The sequence below is a fragment of the Sciurus vulgaris genome, assembly GCF_902686455.1.
Source record: "Sciurus vulgaris genome assembly, chromosome: 5".
Taxonomy (NCBI): domain Eukaryota; kingdom Metazoa; phylum Chordata; class Mammalia; order Rodentia; family Sciuridae; genus Sciurus; species Sciurus vulgaris.
Window position 1 is genome coordinate 97,574,769 of NC_136465.1, and position 21,333 is coordinate 97,596,101.

The 21,333-nt window shown below is 37.6% G+C and overlaps 1 protein-coding gene across 2 annotated transcripts in view; it reads right to left on the bottom strand.

The window, feature by feature from the left end:
• Positions 1-7,651: 7,651 nt before the first annotated feature.
• Positions 7,652-21,333, bottom strand: part of TMTC1 (transmembrane O-mannosyltransferase targeting cadherins 1) — a 265,889-nt gene continuing 252,207 nt past the window's right edge. For both annotated transcript variants that reach the window (XM_079139333.1, XM_079139332.1), the window contains 6 exons: positions 20,290-20,425; positions 19,580-19,724; positions 18,454-18,591; positions 17,006-17,128; positions 14,419-14,496; positions 7,652-9,011 (listed from right to left, as the gene is read on the bottom strand). In XM_079139333.1, coding sequence (XP_078995459.1) covers positions 8,871-9,011; positions 14,419-14,496; positions 17,006-17,128; positions 18,454-18,591; positions 19,580-19,724; positions 20,290-20,425 — 761 coding nt within the window. In that variant the 3' untranslated portion in view covers positions 7,652-8,870. The remainder of the gene's footprint in view (positions 9,012-14,418; positions 14,497-17,005; positions 17,129-18,453; positions 18,592-19,579; positions 19,725-20,289; positions 20,426-21,333) is intronic.

A 21,333-nucleotide genomic window follows, 5' to 3' on the forward strand; every position in this document is an offset into this window, starting at 1 on the left:
TGTGTGTGTGTGTGTGTGTGTGTGTGTGTGGTGTGTGTGTGTGTGTGTGTGTGTGTGTGTGTGTGTGTGTGTCTGAGGGAGAGTAGAATGAGCCTGGCCACCATAGGAGACACACAGAGGCACAGGGAGACTATTAACTCTTAACTAGAGCTGCCCCTTCTAAGAAGTTTGTTGAAGTTCTTGACCTTCAAGAGTTTGCCAGAGGAGAGGAAAGATGAAGTTTATGCTGCCATTGCTTTTCTAGTGGCAGTATTATTCATTATTAGCTGTAGGATCCATCATTTAAGGTAATTAATTCATTGGTGAGATTATCATGTCAGTATTTGTTTCATAAATATTATTTGTTAATAGCCTGAAGTTTGGAGAATAAAGCCAGAATTTGTGATGGACTTTATTTTATGAGAAAATTAGGGCAAGACTAAGTGAACATTCTGTACGTATCAACTAATCTGGACATCTATCCCCACACTCAGCTGTCTCACTTCCATGTAAAACAGAAATAAAAGTTCCCTCAGTTAGGGGGTAAACAAGCTGAGGGAGATAGGCAGCAGAGAGGAACAGAAGACTCTCAAGGTAGTGACATTACAGATGCAGGGCCATGAGAAGGTGACAGTTGTTCAGTAGGGGCAATGACCTCTGTAACTGCAGAAAACAACTTTTGGTGAAAGGCATGAAAAATGTGACTCGCACCCCAAATTGAATTTACAGTTCAAACTTTCTTGTCCTATGAACCAAAAAAGGCATTTTGGTGATTTTTTTATGTTCCAGGTACTGCATCACTTTGAGAAGCTCTAGGGTTGCACTGTCCATTATTGTGGACTTTAGCCACCTGTGACAATTTAACTACAGTTAAATCAAATGAAAAGATTCAGTGCTACATTTCAAACACTCAATAGCCAGCTGTAGGTGGTGGTTACCTATAGAGCAATGAGATATCAAGCATTCCCACCATCTTAGGAAGGTTCATTGGACTGTACTGTTCTTGAGAGTAGTGCCACTTTATTTTGATTATTCATTTCTAATGGTAGCTCGGAGGACAGTTTGAATAGATGACTCCTGAGTTCCAAGCATGGAAGGCAGGGGATGCAGTGCAGGGAGAGGGCTCCGTCAGATACCAAGTTCTGTGGAAATAAAAGCACTAAACCTCCATGCCTGAGTACCACGGGGAAGTCTCAGGGTATGCTGGTGCCTGACCAGTGGCCCTCTGGCTCTCATCCCTGAGTTTTGCTTTCCCTGACGTCGTCTCCTAAGGGTTACTCTCCGAGCCATCGTGCCCAGTCCTGGTGCACACTATTTCCTAAGGAAAGTTCAGAGCTCCAAATGGACTCAAAATCCTTTTTTTTTTTTTTTTTTTTGCAGTGCTAGGGATTGAACCCAGGGCCTTGTGCTTACAAGGCAAGCACTCTACCAACTGAGCTATCTCCCCAGCCCTCAAAATCCTCCTCCTTTCTAGCAAGAGGTTGGGGGAAAATCACCAAAAAGCCTTTACTACTTAAAAAGGTAAAGTGGAGGGAGATGGGTAGGTATGTTTGGCCTACGGGGTTCATGTTTCTGGTCATACTGTGGGTAACCTCCCATGAGGCTCACAGACCCTGTCCCTTCACTCCTCTGCACACGGAGCACACAGCTTTGCAGATGTTCCTTGGTTTCTTTCACACCTGGGAGTCTCCAGGTAGTTGGGCACAGTCTCATCTTGGTATAACAAAGCTCTCTTTGTTTCCAGAGTTCAAAACCTATAGTCTCAGCTGAGACCTGGTCCTTAGATGGTGGATTCATTCCTTACAGACTTACAAAATAGTGTCATTCCTTTTAAGGAGAAAAAGAGCCACTTGGTAAGAAATATATACATACAGAGTAGCCAGGTCATTACTTTTAGATTCAAATTTGCTGAAGTGATGATGGTTTAGGTATCAGTTGTTTGTGGTCATGTCGAAGCATCCAAATGGAAGAATCTGCCTTAAAAAAATAACTTGAGTAAACAAAAGAGTTCAAGGATGGAGTGGATTGAACTACCCCAGAATGGACTTGTGAATTATGGGAAATCAACCTTTGAGTATATCACTAGGGTAGGACAATAGTGAGTTACTGTTCAAAAAGTTAGTGAAGGAAAGAACGAAATATAGTAGCAGCTAGAGAAAATGGATGAGAAAACTGAAAGTTTTTTTCCCAAAGAGTTTTGAAAGTGATTACCAGTTTTTTTTTTTCCCCCCAGTGCTAGGGATTAAACTCAGGGGCTATCCTCCCAACCCTGTGATTGTGTTTTAAGATAGAATTGACAAGACACAGAAAAAGGAAGAAAGATGATAGAGAGGTTAAGGGATAGAGTAGCAATCTACGAGAGGCAAAATCCAGAACCAAGGGAGAGGAAGATTGAAGAGGGTATAGGTTAATTTGTGGATGGAGTGCCCGATATTGAGGAAATACCAGCTTTTTTCACTTACTTTGTAAACAGGTACGTTTTCTACTGAGCAAGATGAGAGGAGGAGATCTGGAATGGCTCAGTACTGAAATAGTCACTGTGTGAAGTACGGGAACAAGAGCAGACCAGAAGCACAAAGGACAAGGTAATACAGTGAGCAATGAATGAATGAAAGGAATGAAGACGGTCTTTTTTTATTTCTAAAACACAGATGTGCTGGTGATATGGATATCAATGGGAATGAGCCACAGAATACTTGAGAGATTGAAGCCAGACATAATTATTTTTATCATATTTTATACAAAATAGACATTTACATAAATTTTACTTTGGAAAAAACCTAGGCAAAGTATACATAATCAGATTTAATAGGAGAAATACTTTATAGGAGATATATTTCTAACTGGCACAGCAAAAGTAACAAAAATGTACATTTATATACAAATGATCCAAATAGGAACTAAAAGCATATGAGAAAAGAACACGATGTAATTAATTTCCTCCTGACAAAAGGAGGGATCCATGTGAGTCACCACAAATCCAATGATTTCCACATTATCAAACCAAGTCATGTCTTATACAGATATTTCACTTCCTTAAGAGAAAATTTTATCTCTTTCCCCAAAAGGTAAAGGAGTAAAATCACTAAGGATTTTTAAGTGCAGACTGCAAAATAAGAGTAATTACCTCTGTCATGTTAAAGCACTTGGGAAATTAAGTCATTTGGGGGGTTGTTGTCTGTGTTTTGTTGTAGTGATCATTAAGAATCATTAAAATAAAGTAACATCCATTGGTTTTCTTGTCAGGTGCATAGTGCTTTTCAGATCAATTCAAGAGTACCATTGCAGAGGCTCATAGAGCTTACTGGAACCATCAGACTGAAGTCCTCCATGGATGATAACTTGACTGGGACACTGACTGACTTGGCCCAGGTGAGGTGGCTCCTTGGTGGCAAAGCTATGACTATAGAGTGCAGACGTCTTGAATTCTGGACTAGTGTAAACCTCCTACAGATCAGCAAGATGAGAAATCCCCAAAGAAAATTACACACATTGGAAACTACCAGACTTGATACAAATATATACCATGTGCACCACTGACAGTGGATGAAACCCCTGGATTTCTGGATGTAGACAACACCAGGGGCAACTGGTGGCCTAAACTTACAAGCTGATAACGAGCATGATTGTATGGGTGCTGATTTTATGAGGTGCATGCCCTAAACGTTTTAATTGAAAGGATGCTTGGTGATAAAAATGGAATATTTTAATATGAACCATTTGATCTTATAAGTATCTTATCATTTCTGTTATGCCACTTTGATATTAAGCCATGCTTTTGATCGTAGTTGTTTTATCTCTCCTCTTTAGAGCAAAGAGCTCACAAAAACAAAAATACTAGCTGGCAGGATAGTGCACAACTGTAATCCCAGTTACACAGGAGGCTAAGGCAAGTTTGAGGCCAGCCTGATTAACTTAGCAAGACTCTGTCTCAAAATTAAAAAAACAAAAAAACAAAAAGGGTTGGGGATGTGGCTTAGTGGTAAAGCACTTGTCTACCATGCACATGGTCCTGGGTTTAATCCTCAGCATGGGAAATAAAATGCTAGAAGATGTCATTTAGATAAGTTTTGCAATATTTGGGAGATACCATCATACAATCAAAATAATTTGGAGATCAGGAAATAACACCAACAAAACAAACTACTTCTAGCTGTATTTGCTTTGAATGCCATTACTAACATCCTATAAATTTTTCTAAGGGGTGAATCTACCATTAACTCAAAGTGAAAGTTTTTTTTTATGTATTTTTTTAAAAAACTGATTCTAACAAGAACATTGAGAATTAACAAACGTTTCCATGTATGTAACCAAACAGAGACATGTAGACCCTAACTCTAAGCCATTCTACACCATCTATGAGTTATATAATGTCACTTGTACATACTGGACATCTTATCTGGTGCTTGCAAATGGCAAGGCAACTCACCTTCATCTAAGAACACAAATTCTGTAAGCATACGGATGATAGTCTAACTGCCTCAAGTGCAAAACCACTGACGCTTGTTTATTCATCTTGGAATGAGGTCTCCTTAGTCAATGGAATGTGCCATAAAGCATTCTTCAGAATGGTTTGCCTTGTGTCAAAGTCTAGTAGTTAAAAAGTAAAAATTTCAAAAGATTATATCTTTTGAAAAAATCATAAACTCCCATTAAAGTTGTGAGCCCTGCAGTGTCTGTAGCCTTGCTGCTATTGGAATCATCACACGATCAGCCAGATAACAAGGATTTTGAAAGGTTTCCAGTTGTTTCCTAAGGGAAGTTAGTCGAGAGCCACTGTGGAGGGATACATCTCACTATAAACCAAGTGCAGCTCTGAAATCGAAGCACCTGGAATATCTAATAGAGACCATAAGAAACCACACATTTGCTTTATAGTCCCTCTCAAATTATAGTTTCTGCAGGTCATTTTGTATGGGATGGTTTGGATTTTCTCATTTCGTCCGGCTAGCAAGTAGTTGCACAAATACTGCAGAACTTGGCATCAGATGAGGTACCACTTGTTATAAATTTCAGAATCTTATGCTGAGGATTGTAAAGTACTGTAGGGAGTTGGAATTAACATGCTGGTAATCCTCCTTGTTTTTTGATAGGCTTCAAAATAAATAAACCCAAAAGAATATGTCTCAGATTGTGGAACCAACCTAGATGTCCTTCAATTGATGAATGGATTAAAAAACTGTGGCATATATATCCAATGGAATATTACTCCACCATAAAGAATGATAAAATTATGGCATTTGCAGGCAAATGGATGAAATTGGAGAATATCATGCTAAGTGAGATAAGCCAATCTCAAAAAACCAAAGGACAAATGATCTTGCTGATAAGCTGATGACGACACATAATGGGGGTGGGAAGGGTTAGTGTTAGGGTTAGGATTAGGTTTAGGGTTAGGGTTAGGGAGTGGGGCAAGAATGGAGGAAGGAAGGACTTTATAGAGGGAAAAGAGGGTGGGAGGGGTGGGGGGAAGGGAAAAAATAACAGAATGAATCAAACAACATTACCCTATGTAAATGTATGATTACACAAATGGTATGCCTTTACTCCATGTACAAACAGAGAAACAACATGTATCCCATTTGTTTACAATAAAAAAAAAAGAGAATATGTCTCGGGTTTCCCTAAAATAAAACTTGTTTTCCTCCAAGGTATCTACATCTTTGGTTTTATGCACCTATGTTACGTTAATGCATCATGTTTTATGAATGCTGTTAATAAATAAAAAATACTTGAATCATTTTCAAAATATTGAATAATTCTAAGATTAAAATAATAATGCTTAAACCATTCTCACTGCTTGTATGTCAAAGGGCACGTTAAAGAATTGCCATTTGTGTGTATTTTGAAGATGAGAAGAACTGGTTCCAGGGAGAACTGAAGAACAGGTCAGACTGACTCAGAGTAAAGGAGGAAAATGTTCATGGCAAATTCAAAATGTAGCCAAGAAAATAACAACAAATCCTGCTCCAAGCAACAAAGTCACAAAGGAAATGATAAGATCAAGTGTTCAGCCAGGTCAAAGCAACTCCTGTCTTGTCCTTCCTTCCTACCCAGGACTTGCTACCTAATTCTGGGACTCAGTGCAAAATGAAATCAGGGAGTCCATTGTTTAAAAGTAATTAAGAATTTTAAGCAGAGTATTCAACCAAGAGAGGATGCTTCTGAGTTTAAGACCCTTGGAGACAGAATGGACTGCACATTCATGAAGCCAGTTCTGCTCCTCCACTTCAGAATGGGCTTATAGATTCACATGCCAAGCATGTTTTCATTAAGGGCAAACCAGATGCACATCTCCTTGACTAGCCAGGGCTCCCCATTTTTTTTTTAATAAGGATGACTTCTACTTATTATTTCATGTTACAGGGACTTAATACCTTTGAAAAATATGTGTGATTTTTTTTTTTTTTTCTTACAGGCACCATTTCTACTGAGGAAACTTTCACTGGCCACATTTCAGTGAAGGATAAAAAATAACTGACTGAAAAAACAATGCTTACTCCCCCCAACCTTTCAACAGTGCTTGGTTTTAATGTCCAGAGAGATGCAGATGTGTGCAGACAGATGAAACAGAGAATAGAGAAAGAGGGGTTGGGGGCAGAGGGAACACGAAAAGCAGCAGAGGAAAGTCTTCCAAAGGCCATGTGACTTTTTTCCCTCAGAAATTTTCAAACTGTAATTGCATTTTAATTACCCCAACAAATGTACACTCATACCTTTAGTGGGTCTTTAAATAAGGTATGATTACTTCAAAATTTGGGGTGCAAGCTTTTCCATTAACTCTCTAAGCATGAGTTTTGGTTACAGACTATCCTGAAAAGTTGTGATAAAGTCCTAGTTGAGCAGAAACTTCCTGTTTTCAATTTGGGGGTGAGGGATTATTTTGCAATAAATTTTGTCATATGCTTATTGGCCTAAGGGCTATAGAAGTATTATATGGGAGGGGGAGAAATTTTACTTTTTAAAATTTTAGATAAATTTATGACATAGAGCACTGAAAGACCATTAGAAACAGAAGGTTAGAGTGGTAATGTATACATTATCAGATTACTGATATGTACGAAAAGGTACATGCTAATTTAAAATGTCATCATCTGTATTTAAAATATCCTCCCCTGCATCCCCAAAGAATTTACTTCCACTTATTAGACTTACCTAGATGAAAGAGGAACATATAGAGGCAGTACTTCCTGATCTTGGGTGGTAAGCAAAAGGATTTTTTACCCTGTCCTGGCCTGAGCAGGTGAAATATGTGCACCTCCAAGCAGCGACATCTGTGTGATACCTGGCTCAGTACCATGATTAGTACTTCCTGGAGTGTTTTTGTTTTTAATAATGATGACCCAGTTGGAACCAGGTATTCCAATTTCTTCATTTCCAAAATATATGACCACCTAAACATTGAAGGCTGAGCCCCAATTCTGTTCACTTGAGCATGTGGATAATCAATAAAAAAAAAAATTTGAGGGACTGCTCAAGTTTAGCTATTTTATAATTCAGATTTATATTTTTATATGATCAGTTTTGAAAGATGCTATTAAAACCATTATGTACAGAGAAAAAAGTGTGTATGTATATATATTAAATACTTTATAAGTTATGAAATAAATAACACTAAAAATAAATGTCAGATTGTGAGTTCAACTTTGCCTTCCTTTTAAATATAAATATATATTTTTAAAATTATAAGTTTAGACTTTTCCCCTAGATTTTTAGAGTATTCTCCATGAAATCTTCAAAATTACAAATGTAGGACAAAGTCTGGGTTTCAATCATTCATGTTTTAAGCACAGAATTCTCAATGAAGCCTTGGAGGAGAAATAAATAGAGCTATTTTTCCATCTAGTTAGAGTCTATGAAGATTTCTGTTATATATTGTAAATATTCTTCAATGGTTAAATATATTTTTCAAAAAATAATAAATCTTAAGATGTCTGAACATTACGATAATAAAGTAGGACATTTCTCTCAGTTAATATCTTTAATATTTTCTATGTAGAATATACTATTTTTTTTTTTTCTCCACCAAAATAACAATATATTTGAAGGTGGGAACGTTTTAAGATTTTAAATGCACTTTTGAAATCTTGGAGTAGAAATAACTACTACTCTAGTAATAAAATTAAAATAATTTTAAACATGTCCATAAAGAATTAGGGGCATCATTCTCCTTGATTTTCCTGTAGGAATAGAGATACCCCCATACAATTCTAGAAGCTTCCCTTTTGATATATTAGGCAATGGAAAAACTTGCCTCAGAGTGGAACTGAATTTACTCCTCAAAAGATCTCTAGTAATATCCTTAGGGGGATATTAGATAAAGCTCACTTAACAATAGCCCTTTTCCCCATATATTCTAGAAGGTTCTACAAAAGCTATTACATACTCATTTCAGGGTCTGGAGAATTAACTGAGCCTCCACTTGGTAGACTTTCCCAAATGGCTTACACCAGAGGATTTATCCTCTTTGGAATAGCTCATCCCATGAAGAATAGATGCTCTGCCTTTATAGCATTTCGAGCTTCTGTATTTCTGTAGACATAAATGTCTAAACTGAGAAAGTGAACTAGATCTCCAGGTTGCAAATACACAGAGAAATGTATGAAGGGAAATCTGGAGTTAAACCAAACAAAAATCTGTAAAAACATGTAGCTGCTGTTTTCCTTCCCTCTCAGATCTTCCTGCCCTTGCTGTTTTTGTCTTTTTTCTCACGGAAACACAAGTCCTTCGGCACAGGGCTACCAGCAGACACCCCAAGATCTGCCACCCCAAACTCAGTCTTGAGAGGGATGCATGACTGGTTATGCCCCTGTGGATGTGAAAGCATGGCCCCCATCACTTGTCCTCTTCCAGGGGCACCAACATTGTCCCGTGAGAAGGGTCTAATAGTGCTATGTTTGATCCTTTTCTCGAACTTCCTGTAATCGTTTTTCTAGGCGATCCAATTTGGCGAGATTTTCCTTCAGCAGTTTGCTGTCTGGAACCAGCTGTAAAGCTCTCTCATAATAAGCTCTTGCAGACACATAGTTTCCCTGTGGGGGAAAAGAAAGAACAATTATCCTCAGTTCCATCACAACAGTTTTCAGAGTATGGGGAGACAGAGAAACTGTCTGCCCAGTTTAACATTAGCATTTTCATAAGGAAACCTTGTCTGCATGTGCATTTTATTGTTATCTATTGGTGCTTTTGGAGAATCCATTTGTTTTAAGTACCAGACCAGCTGGAGAATGTGAAGAATAAGAGTTATATTGTAAGGTTAAATGGAAAAAAAACCCTGATTTTCAGTTCTACTAATGTAGGGCATGAGGCTATCATTTCATAGTGTTTCCAAGGGGTTAGCTCTGTTCCTTTTTTTTTTTTTTTTTCTAAATTGGTTCTTTTCAGTTATACATGGCAGTAGAATTCACTTCAGTATAATTATACAAGCATGGAATATATCTGTGGAACCAATGTAGGTGCCCTGTTCCTTTATAAAATAAAATGGAGCCTCGTGTAGAAAACAGAGAGAGAGAGAGAAGGAGGCAGGGAGTTTTGTAAACTCCAAGAATAATGATTAAATGGTTTACTTAATGACTGTGGCTACTTAGTGGTAGAAGTTATTCTAATTTTCAAATTAAAACATCAAAGTGACGTTTGCCTAATGAAAACTGATGAGACTATGGGGTTACATTTATCTACCACCCTAGGTGGGCGGTGATACTTAACCACTACACACTCAGTGCAGGAGGGAGGATATGTTTCTCTGACCAGATAAACAAAACTGTCCCCATCCTCTGTTGGCACCCATCTGTTTTGTTTAGTGACTCCCCATCTAGCAACCATATGTGCCTGGTCCCAGATGGTCTCTGGCAAATTAGTCACAGTCATTAGCTTTTTTTCAGCCCTTTTCTGCTATTACATGTATTGCCTCCCTTATTTGGTCCACCCTTTCATATCTGTGTCCTGCAAAATCTCAGAACTAGGAATGGTAGAGTTCTCCCCATTCTAAAAAACATGAATTTGCTGTACCTTATTCTCAGTTACAACATCCAAGTGGATGAACAGCCTAGCAATCTAAATTTCCATCACAATTTAAAATTGTATCTTTTGTAGTAGAAGTACTAGGTAGCAACTAACGACTAATATTTATTGAATGCTTAACCATCTTCCAAATAAGTTGCTGTGTGTCAAAAGTTTAGCAGCTGCCTGGTATAGTGAACTCTCCATGTGATATCATCATTACTGTTATTGAATGACTATCCAGGCTGTAAATGTTGCTTGTTTCTCATAGTATTCACTTGTATACTCATGAAAGGGAGTGGAAATGACAGAATAAGAAATTGTACATGGAATCCAGGCCCTGGCATGTGCAATGAATGAAAGTATTTCTGATTATTAACACTGACTCTGAAAAGAAGCTAAACAGATTGCTGACAAGTGGGATCTTAGATTTGCTACATTCAATTATTATTTCTTCAACTCAAGCTTCGATCTTGCAAGGCTTTTGATTTTTATCAAGCTTGGCATACACATGCTGACAACCACATGTTTGTAGCTGTTACAAAGTTTTCAAAATATGTTTTATTGTAGTTGAGTTTGAACTGTTCTTTCAGGAGGTTGCCCTGAACTTAGGTCTTACACTGGTGCCTTGGCATCGTCTCTGATCACCAGGTTTCTCTGTCCTTGCACACAAAACCTATTTCATTTCCTCTCCCTCAAATTGCTGTATTCTTAATTAAAATGGAAGCCACATTTTTTAAAAAATTATATCCTTAATTCAGTATTCCATATTATATCCTTAATTCCATATTAGGTAGGGAGTTTGAATTGTCCTGTTTCTAGAATGGTGCTAATATGATAGCCGCTAGTCACCTGTGGTTATTTGAACTTAATGACAATAAATTAAGAATTCAATTCTTCAGTTGCATCAGCCACATTTCACCTGCTCAAAAGCCACATGTGGCTGGTCACTACTTCCCTAGTCAATGAAAATACAGAACATGTCAATCATCACAGAAAGTTCTACTGGACAACATGCCATTCTAGAAATTGTATAGCACTGTTATGAGGCAGTACTGAAAACAGTAATACGATCTGGCTGATGGAATTCTCTGATTACAAGGAAATGTAATATAGTATTTTTTTGGTCTATATATTTCATCTTACATAAAACTTCAGGTGAAGTATTATAGGTTGAGCATCCCTAATGAGAAAATGCAAAGCACTCCAAGCTCTGAATCTTTTTGAGTATCAACATGTTGTTACAAGTAGAGAATGCCACACCTGACTTCATATGATAGGTCACCTGTCAAACTCTAGCTGCACTGTAAATATTGTCTAAAACTACCTTTCGGTTATGTGTATAAAAAGACTTATATGAAACATAAAGAAATTTCATATTTGGTCTTGGGTCCCATTCCCAATATATCTCATTATTTGTGTGAGAAAATTCTACCCCCTTCAAAAAAATCAGAAACACTTCTGGAACTAAGGGTTTAGAATAAGAAATATTTAAATTGTGTCTTTTATTACTAAGTAGTATGAGCAAGAGACAATCATGGAACTCACGGCCTTCTCCCTTTCTCCTGTGCTACCTCAGGAAGCCTTATTCCAAATCTCCACCTTCCCACTGGCCTTAGGCCTGCCCCAGCTCCCCACAGGCACAGAGAAGGAGTGAGGCCCAGGAATGAGATGACACTGCCCACTGCACACCCGTTCTGCAGTGCAAAAGACTTTGGACCCCATTTGTGTATAATGAATCAAAATGTAGTCTGTAAAAATAAAAAAAAAAAAAATTCACTGAAAAAGCATCAAACTTGTACACCTAAAACTATAAAATACTGTTTAAAGAAATAAAAGAATACAAAATAGAAAAAAAAAAAAAAAAAAAGACACAGAAAGATTGGGACTGTTCTTTAAGGCTCCATAATGATAATCGTGCAGCCTGACCGCATTGACATGACCCCATCCAAACCACAGGTCTGCGTTATATATAGAAGTTAGATTGTATCATGTGAATTCACTGATGGACCATGTTAAAACTAGGAATATGACAATGTCTCAACTTCACACATGATGTCTACAGTAACAACACCAAAACAAAGGATAGGCCCATTTTTCTTTATTCTTTTTTAAACAAGTGTTTATAGCAGTTCTATTCATAATCAACAAAAACTGGAAACAATAGATGAGCGGATAAACAAACTGTCAAATATTCCTGCAATGAGAAACTCACTACCCAGCAATAAAAAGAAACAAATTATTGGCATATACAGCAACATGGGTGAATCTCAAAGATGTGCTGGGTGTAATAAGCAAGTGTCAGGAGGTTATATGCTGTATGATTCCAGCTTCATAATACTGGACACATCACAACCATGGGGATGGAGAACAGATCAGTGGTGGTGAGGGCTTAGGGTAGGAAGAGTATTTGATTAAAAGGGGGCAGCATGAGGTAATATTTTGGGGACGTGTGTGTGAGGGACTGTTCTATAGCCTAACTGTGGTTACACAAATCTATATATATGTTAAAACTCATGGAATTATACACACACATACACACAAAAGTTTTAATATATATACATTTTAAAAACTGCATTAATATATCATCAGATGAGCAAAAATTCTAAAAAGTTTGACAAAGCACTCAGTTGGCAAGGTTAAGGATAGGTTAATTTTTAATTACGGTTGGTTACATTTTAAAACAACATTCTCAATAGATCCTTCTCCAATATATATAGATGAATAGATCCTTGGAGAAGGATCTATTGAGTATGTTGAACCCTTTCCAGAGGAAGTGCCTCTAAATTTAAAGCACTGGGTTCAAATGTACAGTAAATACACTATTTTATCTGCATTTCTAGACTTCTAGGATACTCGAGTGTATCTGTCAAACTTTTTCCAATTAACAATTGAACCCATAGCTTTAACTGCCACCATATTCCACCTGAAAAAATACAGAGCACATTGTTTTGCAATAAAACTATTTAGTATACAATTTAAAATATTTAAACTTATTATTTTACTAATTTCAAGAAAGCTCATTCTATTTCCCAACCAGATACTGCTGGACACACTTGAATACAATTAAGACCAGAACTTGAGTTCCTTGACTAGGATAAAGGTCATGTCTGGATTTGTCATCTGTTAGGCCAAGGCTGGCAGTCTCCTCTATGTAGTCAAAAGTCACCTTTTGTCTTTTTGGGTTTCTGAGGGTAGTTAGTTCAACTTAATAGTCAGCCCCATTATGCTTTTGCTTAAACTCTAATCACCACCCTGTTATTTAATCAGTGCAGAGACTATTAGAAGCCTGAGAACAAGTTAGCTAAACGAGAGTGGTTCTTCAAAAACATGATAGACCATGGTATTTCTCTGCTCAAAGTCCTTAAAAGACCACAATTTATCTGACATAAAAACAAAGTCTACACATTCCATTCAAGGCCCTGCGCGATCCGGCCCTAAGACGGCTCGGCTTCTACTGTTTCTGCACTTCTCTGCCCCAGTCTCCTCACTGTTCTCCAAGCACAGCAGTCATGTTCGTACCTCAGAATCTTTGCGTACGTTCTTTCCCTATCTGGCTGGATGGCATGCTCCCTTTAAGATATCCCTTATTTATAATCTCACCTGCATTTTAAATTTCAGGCCCCAGCACTCCCTGTCTTCTTTGTCCATAGCACTTTTGGCCATCTGGTACATTTAAGGAAAGTATATATGCACACATAGCTGGGGAACAGCCTGCTGCCCTCTCCTAGAATGTTAGCCGCATAAGGACAGGAGCTTTTAAGACTTGTTTGTTCACTGTCGTGTTCCCATGTGTGAGGGCACCCGGCATGTAGGCTGCTCTCTCTACAGATGCTTATAAGTTAGACGAATGAATGAATGAATGATGGTGGTGAATCTTTGATTTCATTAATTATACTAATTCCCCCTAAGGGTCATTTTCAATTATCCTTGGCAAATTCGCCCAGAGTTAGCTTTCTTTTGGAGAAGCAAAACGAAACAAAACATACAAATATGTTTTTCAGTAAAAGTTTAAGGAGTAAACAATGCCTTGAATATAAGAAATAGGAAAGTAGTATTTAAAGTCATATTTTAACGTTGATGGAGAGTTAATAAGGAAAACAAACCACATTAGGCCTCAACGGGGATTCAGTTCACAGAGACGATTCTAACTACTGTCTAATGACGCTTCTTTTAAGTATATTTGAATTTTTAGGATTAGTAAAACAAAATCTAATTTATACATCACATATATGTTAAAAATTTCTTCATGATATTTAGTATCTAGAAAATATCAACTGAACATAAACTGTGAATTTCACTTTTAAATACCTATGTTTTTGGTCTTCTAATAATTTCAAAGGGAAATTAATAGTTTCTACAACCCTTGGGAGAGAAGAAAGATTGAATGATGAAACAGAAGGGAAAACCCGGGCCTCGTGAAGTGAATAATGCTCCTACCTTGATGTGCTGAATTCCACCCATGTTCATCCAGGCCTGTGCTTGATCTGGATTTAGTGCCACGGCTGCTCTATAGCTCTAAATAAATGAGAAATAGAAGGTTAGGAAACGAGACCCCACCTTCTACATTATAGGATTACAGAACCCCTTCCTGCACAAGTGCAAATTTACATGGTTAATATAATGAATCCAGTCACCACTACTGATTCAGGAGAGGCCCCCTTGATTTATGCTATTTTTCAAAATTGATGATTCTAAAGTGAAGGAAACTGAAATGTGTAATTTCCCAGCAGAGCTAATCTGTGTACCTAGAGAATGAGGACAAGTACAGGGAATCCAGTTGATTTCTAGAACAGTGCATCATTTCCCACTGGCCTTGATCTGCAAGAAAACTGTACTCTTGGTCTCCTTCATGATAATGCCGTTGGAAAGAAAAAGCCTTTTCAAAGTCATAGAATCCCATCTGGGGGCTGGGAATGTAACTCTATGGTCAAGTATATGCTTAGCACTCATGTGTCTATGGGGTCAATGCCTAGCACTCAAAACAATAAAAAATAAAAGTCATCAAATTTTAGAATATTTTCCTAAATAGCTTAATTCCAGTATAGCACTCCCTTCTACAATATCACTGACCTGCCTATCTAGCCTGTGCTTAAATTTTTAAAATGGATGCTTATTGCATCTATTTTACTAGGAGATAGTTTTAAACATTACAAAGTTTTTCTTTTTATTCTGCCATGTAAACGGTCTTCATATATTCCAAAAGAGGTGTCTCTTAATCATGTTCTTTTGTCTGAACAACATACATCCTACAAAATGCAGTATCAGTGAGGTCTCTTTTTGACATTAGATGAATTGTTTTACATCAGAAGTATGCTCCCATGAAGTCCTGACTTTAGGAGTGCTCACCTTAAATAAAGCCAGAGGCTTTACAAACCTAAGGATCTAGCTGTAATTTAATGCTATTTTCATTAGCAAGACTATAACCAAACGAGTCCATCAAATAAAATCTAGTCCATTTTTCTCTACACCAATTTTAGGAGAAAGAAGTAAATGATGAGAAATTATATTTTTTTAGAAGCCACTAAAATAAAACTAAAGGCATGTCTCTTGGATTAATTTATATCAGCAGAGATGGAAGTGCAGAATAGAAGCAAAGACCTAGGTTCAAACCATGGCTCCATCTCTTACACCTGGTGTGACCTTAAGCAAATTATATGACCTCTGAGTCTCAGTTTACAAAAAAATAAAGTAGTGACAATCAGTTTTTCTTATATGATGTGAAGACTGTTACTTCATACAAATAAATCATACACAGAAATGTTAATACATTTTAACTACTATTGGTTTTAAACCTACTACCACTCTTCTTTCAATCTAACCACTCCAGATAATGGCTATCTAAGTCACTGGAAAAGCAACTATAAAATTACTTTTGCTTTCAATACCATGCTATTAAGATACAGATAAATAGATATAAATACTCATTGTATAATATAAATATCCCTAGTTAAATTACTAATAAGGATATTATCACATTAGTTACAAATAAATTAGGAATGAAGGTACTAGAAGTATTCAAAAGGCAAAGAAGATTCACAATTTCTGAGAAAAATGTTAGCAATGTTTCAGAGAAAAATGCCAACATTTCTGTTTTTATCTTAAGGGCTCACATTAGCTGCCCACATACTATACATGTTTTCAATAATATTTTAAAAGCCAATCATTTGTTTATTTTTCAACACAATTACATCATTTGAGATTTTCCCTACAATATACATGGGTGTAATTTTTGCAACCTCATTAATCTAGCTGGTAGCTGGATATAAGGAAAAGTATGATATTTCAGTAATATTTCTATGGATGTTCATTTGTATCTTCTTGATTTTGTACTGTGCATAAATTTTATTCTAAAACACAGATACTGAACACCCATAGACTGTAAGACACTATATTTTAGAATGAAGAAGGAAGCAGTCCCTCTCCATAAGGAAAGTCCCGTCCATTTGGGAGATAAGTGTGGGCAGGTACGCGGGCACAGAGGGAGAGATCCAACAATAGTATAATATGACACTTTCAAATGATGAGTACCTTAATGACAGTAGTGGTTTTTAAGAGTTCCGAAGAAGCAAGGTCACTGGGAGTAAGAATGGGTAGAAGAGGCTTCCTGAGGGAGGAGGACAAAGACTGTGCCTTGGTGGATAAGTAGAAATCTAGAGGTGGTGGTTGTCAAGGATAGGTGTAATAGCCCAAAGCTATTCCGGTACCAGTGCAGCTGCATTGGTGGTCTCTTGCAGGCCCACACACACAAAGGGAAGGGTGTGAGGAAAGGGAAAGCGATTTTGATGCCAAAATGCAGAAAGCTTTGAATGTTGTTAAAGGTGATAGTACAGAAAACAATGCAGAGCAACTGTATAAGTAGTCAAAAACCAGAGGCTTGAATATTAAAAAATCAATTCATAACATTGTATCAATATCAGAAAATTCTCTGCATGATCTTAGAGTCTACTGTAGAGTCTTCATTAAAGACTGCAGGAGTATTCATTTTAATCTATGAATTTAATGACATAACTTTAGGTGTTTTTACCTCAAAAGCTTTGTCAAGAAGGTTCTGCTCTCTTAGTTGGTTTCCTTTTGTGAAAAAAAGTTCAGATACAACTTTTGGGTCCTTTGGTTTCAGCTGGAGAGCCTTGTCTATGGCATCGAGAGCCTACACAGATGGGAAATAAAGGGCAGAAATAAATGCAGATTGGACAAAGCAAATCTTACTTGAATAATAAAATTTGTGAAACCCTTTATTCAGATGCGTTGGCTGGTGTGTAGGGATTAGGTACAACAATCAAAATACATTCTTCATTCTTCCTGATTTTCTCCTTGAGATTTAATGGCCCTAACAAAATAACTTCCTTATACCCCAGGTTTCCCATTCATAAACCAGTGACACCAAAATGCCCCTGATCGCTTTACAGGGAAGTGGTGCAATCCAGTTGAAAGCAAGCAAGATCTCGGGTCAGACGTTTGCCCTGACCACATGTCTATGTGGACCTTTCAACAGCCTCCTCTCTGTCCCCTCAGCACCAGCACCATAGCCCTCTACATGGTAAATCCCTTCAATGCACACATCTCATCATGTTGCTTTTCAACTCAAAACCCTGAAGCTTCTCCCAGGATGAGAAATAAAGCCTTGAGCCTTGTCCCAAGGGGCCTAGTTCCAGCAACCTGTTTGCATCTCATGCTGTGTCCCTGCTGGCTCAGGCCCATTTTTCAAGACAGGCCCCTTGCTGCTGCTGCTCTCTGCCACATTTTTCCCCCCTGCTGCCCCTTTTGCTTAATAACTGCTACTCATCATCCAATCCTAATCTACTGACCTCCTAGACCAGTATATACAGTAAGGAAACCCCGAGGTATGTTCTGTGGGACACCACATCTATGATATCACTGAGCAGAGTTATAACCACATTTGTTTTGTGATTACTTGTTTAATCTCTGTCTTATCTTCTCTACTGTCAGTTCCGTGAGGACAGAGCAGTGATGTTTTTTTGGTTTTGTTTTCTTCATACCACTTTTTTTGGTGGAGCCTACCACAGAGTCTGGCACATAGTAGGCATTCAACAAATACTGTATTGAGTCAGCTCAAGAATTTCCTGGTTATGTGACTTTTAAAATGGAAATAATCAGTAGCATTTGCAATACTGCTCTGCCTTCCAGGGTGGTTAAGAGGATTGCATAAAACAGTGTATTAGAAGAAACATGGAAAATGATAAAGTATACAAATGTCAGACTTTTTAGAGCTAGCTAAAAGCAGAGATAAGAGCACACAATATATTTAGAATGAGGAGGACCCAAGAATATACTATTTCAAAGTGACATCTTAGGAGTTAAAGCGATATTCATGAAAAGCTTGCATGAGCTAGGACACGCCCACTGGGGATAGTCAAGATTTCTCAGCCTTGTAAATGTGCAAGCTGGAGAATCATTCAAGTGAACACACTTTCTACTCGCGTCCAACCAACTCTCAGCAGTGACCTCCTCTACCTTGCCGTGGTGCTCCTGCTTGCTGTAGATTGCTGACAAGAGGCGGTAGCACTCAAGGCATCCGGTCTCTTCTGACACAATGTGACTGGTCATCTTTTCAGCTTCTTTCGTCTGACCCATCACAGCCAAAACCTGAGCCTGCAAAACCACATGGACCTTGGCTTAGAAGAGAGTTTGTAAACCCTTGTTAAATGAAGCACCCTAAATGGAGGCATTCAGAAAACAATCTTGACAAAAACACTCAGCATCTATTTAGTGACTCACAGAGAAGGCGGAGCTACCAACTTACAGGTTTTAGTTTTTTGGTTCTTTGTTCCTTTATTTATTTAGGTATGTGCATCTATCTGTGTCTGAATCACAGAAATGCCGAAGATAAGCAATGAAATGCTTCTTATAAAATAATGAGTGACTATGTCTGAAAATACATAATTTCCTACGATTCCAACAGAAATCATCTGTTTTAATAATTCCTCTTCGTAATAACAAGTTTGACATAGTACAACTAAGAAAAAGAAAAAATGAAATTCCAAATAAAAATACTGATATTCATGTTGATTTTCCTGAGTTTGGTGGCTGTACTGCAGTTATACTGGAGAAGGTTCTTGTTCTTAGAAACTATATGCAAAAGCACCCATAGATAAAGGGGTTTGATATCTGTAACTAACAAACATGGGTTGGAAAAAATTATATCATGTACTAATAATTGTACAATAACATTCACACACATCTATATATACATATGGACACACATATGTATATACACACATGCATACATAACTGTTAAAATTGATGATCTGGGTAAATAGGTCCATGGGAATTTTTAAACTATTTTTGTAACTTTTTTATTTTCTGGTGGTTCTGATGGAACCCAGGGCATTACCCATAATAGACAAATCTCTGCTACCAAGCTGTGTCTGCAGCCTTGCAACCATTTTGTAAGTCCGAGGTTATTTTGAAGCAAAAACACCAAATATTTTTGGTGCTCCTGTCCTCTGTGAATGGTGATGGCACTGATTCTATGAATCTGCATGCAATGGGCTCCAGTTCTGGCTTGGTGACTACGGCACACTCTGATGCGCACTGAGTTTGTGTTCCCAGCTTCATCTGCTCTCCTCCTCCTGCTCACCAGTGCCAGGCGGAGCTCCCTCTGTGAAGGCTGAAGTGCTGCAGCTTCCCGGTAAATCTGCAAAGCCTCCTCATAGCGGCCAGTGTTGTAATAGAGTGCTCCCAGAGGCGACAGTATCTCAGCTTTGCGTGCCACCTGCAGGGCACTGAGTTTGGAGAAAGGCAGATTGACACTTTCCTTCCAACAGGCACATTTATGAAGGCCTAAACTCAGATTTTGGGAGGGCTATCTATGGTTTGAGATGATCAAGATTAAAAAAAAAAAAAAAAAAAAAAGATCACCCTCTGAACATAAAAATGTATCTGGTGACCTGCTAACATGGCAACTGAGCCCCAAGGGTCTTTTCCTTTACTGTTGACAGATAGGTCTGTTCTTGTTCTGATGTTTGCACAGTCTTTCATCCATTCCCATTTCTGAAATTGTTATTTGTGGTTTAGATTGCAGTCCATAGCTTTTAGAAAACTATGGATTAAATTATGGAAATTAGATTTGAACCCTGGCTAAATGCCATGGCCTAACCAGCAGGGAAAAAGTCACTAAGGATACTATTTTTACTGCTGTACTGGTCTCTTTGGAAATAAGAATCTGTATCACCTGAACTGGCAAAATTCGATACTCTTCTGAGAGCCTGTTGGTTCCAATTAACTAAAAAGTTGGTGGCAATTGCTGAGGTTTCTGGGTAACTCAAAAGCAAAGAAGGGGAACTATACCGTTTGTACCATTCTTCGGCCATGCTGTTCTCTCCCAGTGACCTGTAGAGTCTGCCCAGGTTCACCATGGCCACATGATGACTTGGGCTAAGTCTAATGGCCTGTTGGTAATGGGCCACTGCTTTCTCTGGAGAGCCTGCAACCAACGAGGATTTATAAGAGCAGAACATGTCTCAATTATAAGATACATGAGTTCTTAAATTTCTTTTCAGAGTTACATAATTCTTCCTCAGTATTACAGTCACACCAATTCAGTTTGTAATTTAGCTTGCATATTGGCTTCTCCTTATTTTAATATTGGACAATTTCCCTCTTCATTCATACTTCCAAAAAATTAATAACTAAAGAGTAGCAAAACTAATGTATGTATGTATGCATACATATATATGTACTACATTAGTCAAAGTTTTTTACTATTTGTATTACATTAGTCAAAGTGTTTTTTGGTTACTACTCTTGTTAATATGAGGTTTTGACATTATCATTGACTGTTATTTATCCAATTGTACAAAAGTTAGAATTGGATAATATGGAAAGAAAACTGTCCTGAGGCAATTTCCAAGGGTCTGTTTCAAATACTATACTGAGACAGTCACTGAGGCACTATATAAATCAGCTCTATCTTGAAAATCTCTTTTTAAATCATACATTTTTATTTAAATGGTATTTGTTTAATGTGACTTTAGGCATAATAATAGTGCCACCTTATATTTGCCTGAGGCATTATATATTTTAATTTATTATTCATGCATTTTAATATACTTCTAGTTATATGATCTTTGCAGGTATTTTGGATACTGTTTAGCTGCCTTTTGATATCATTTAGCTGCCTTGTGGGATTTAAAAGATATTTAAAACAAAAACAAAAGTACTACTTTACAAATGTAGACATTAAAGTGCAAAGACATTAAGAGACTTGACTAAGATCCTATGGCAAGAATAAAGGCCAGAAGGAGAATCAAGTCTCTCTGGTCTGATAAGGTTTCCCAAAGATTCCTAGTGAAACTTTAGCTAAATGAATAAACTTCAGAATAGCCTGAAGTT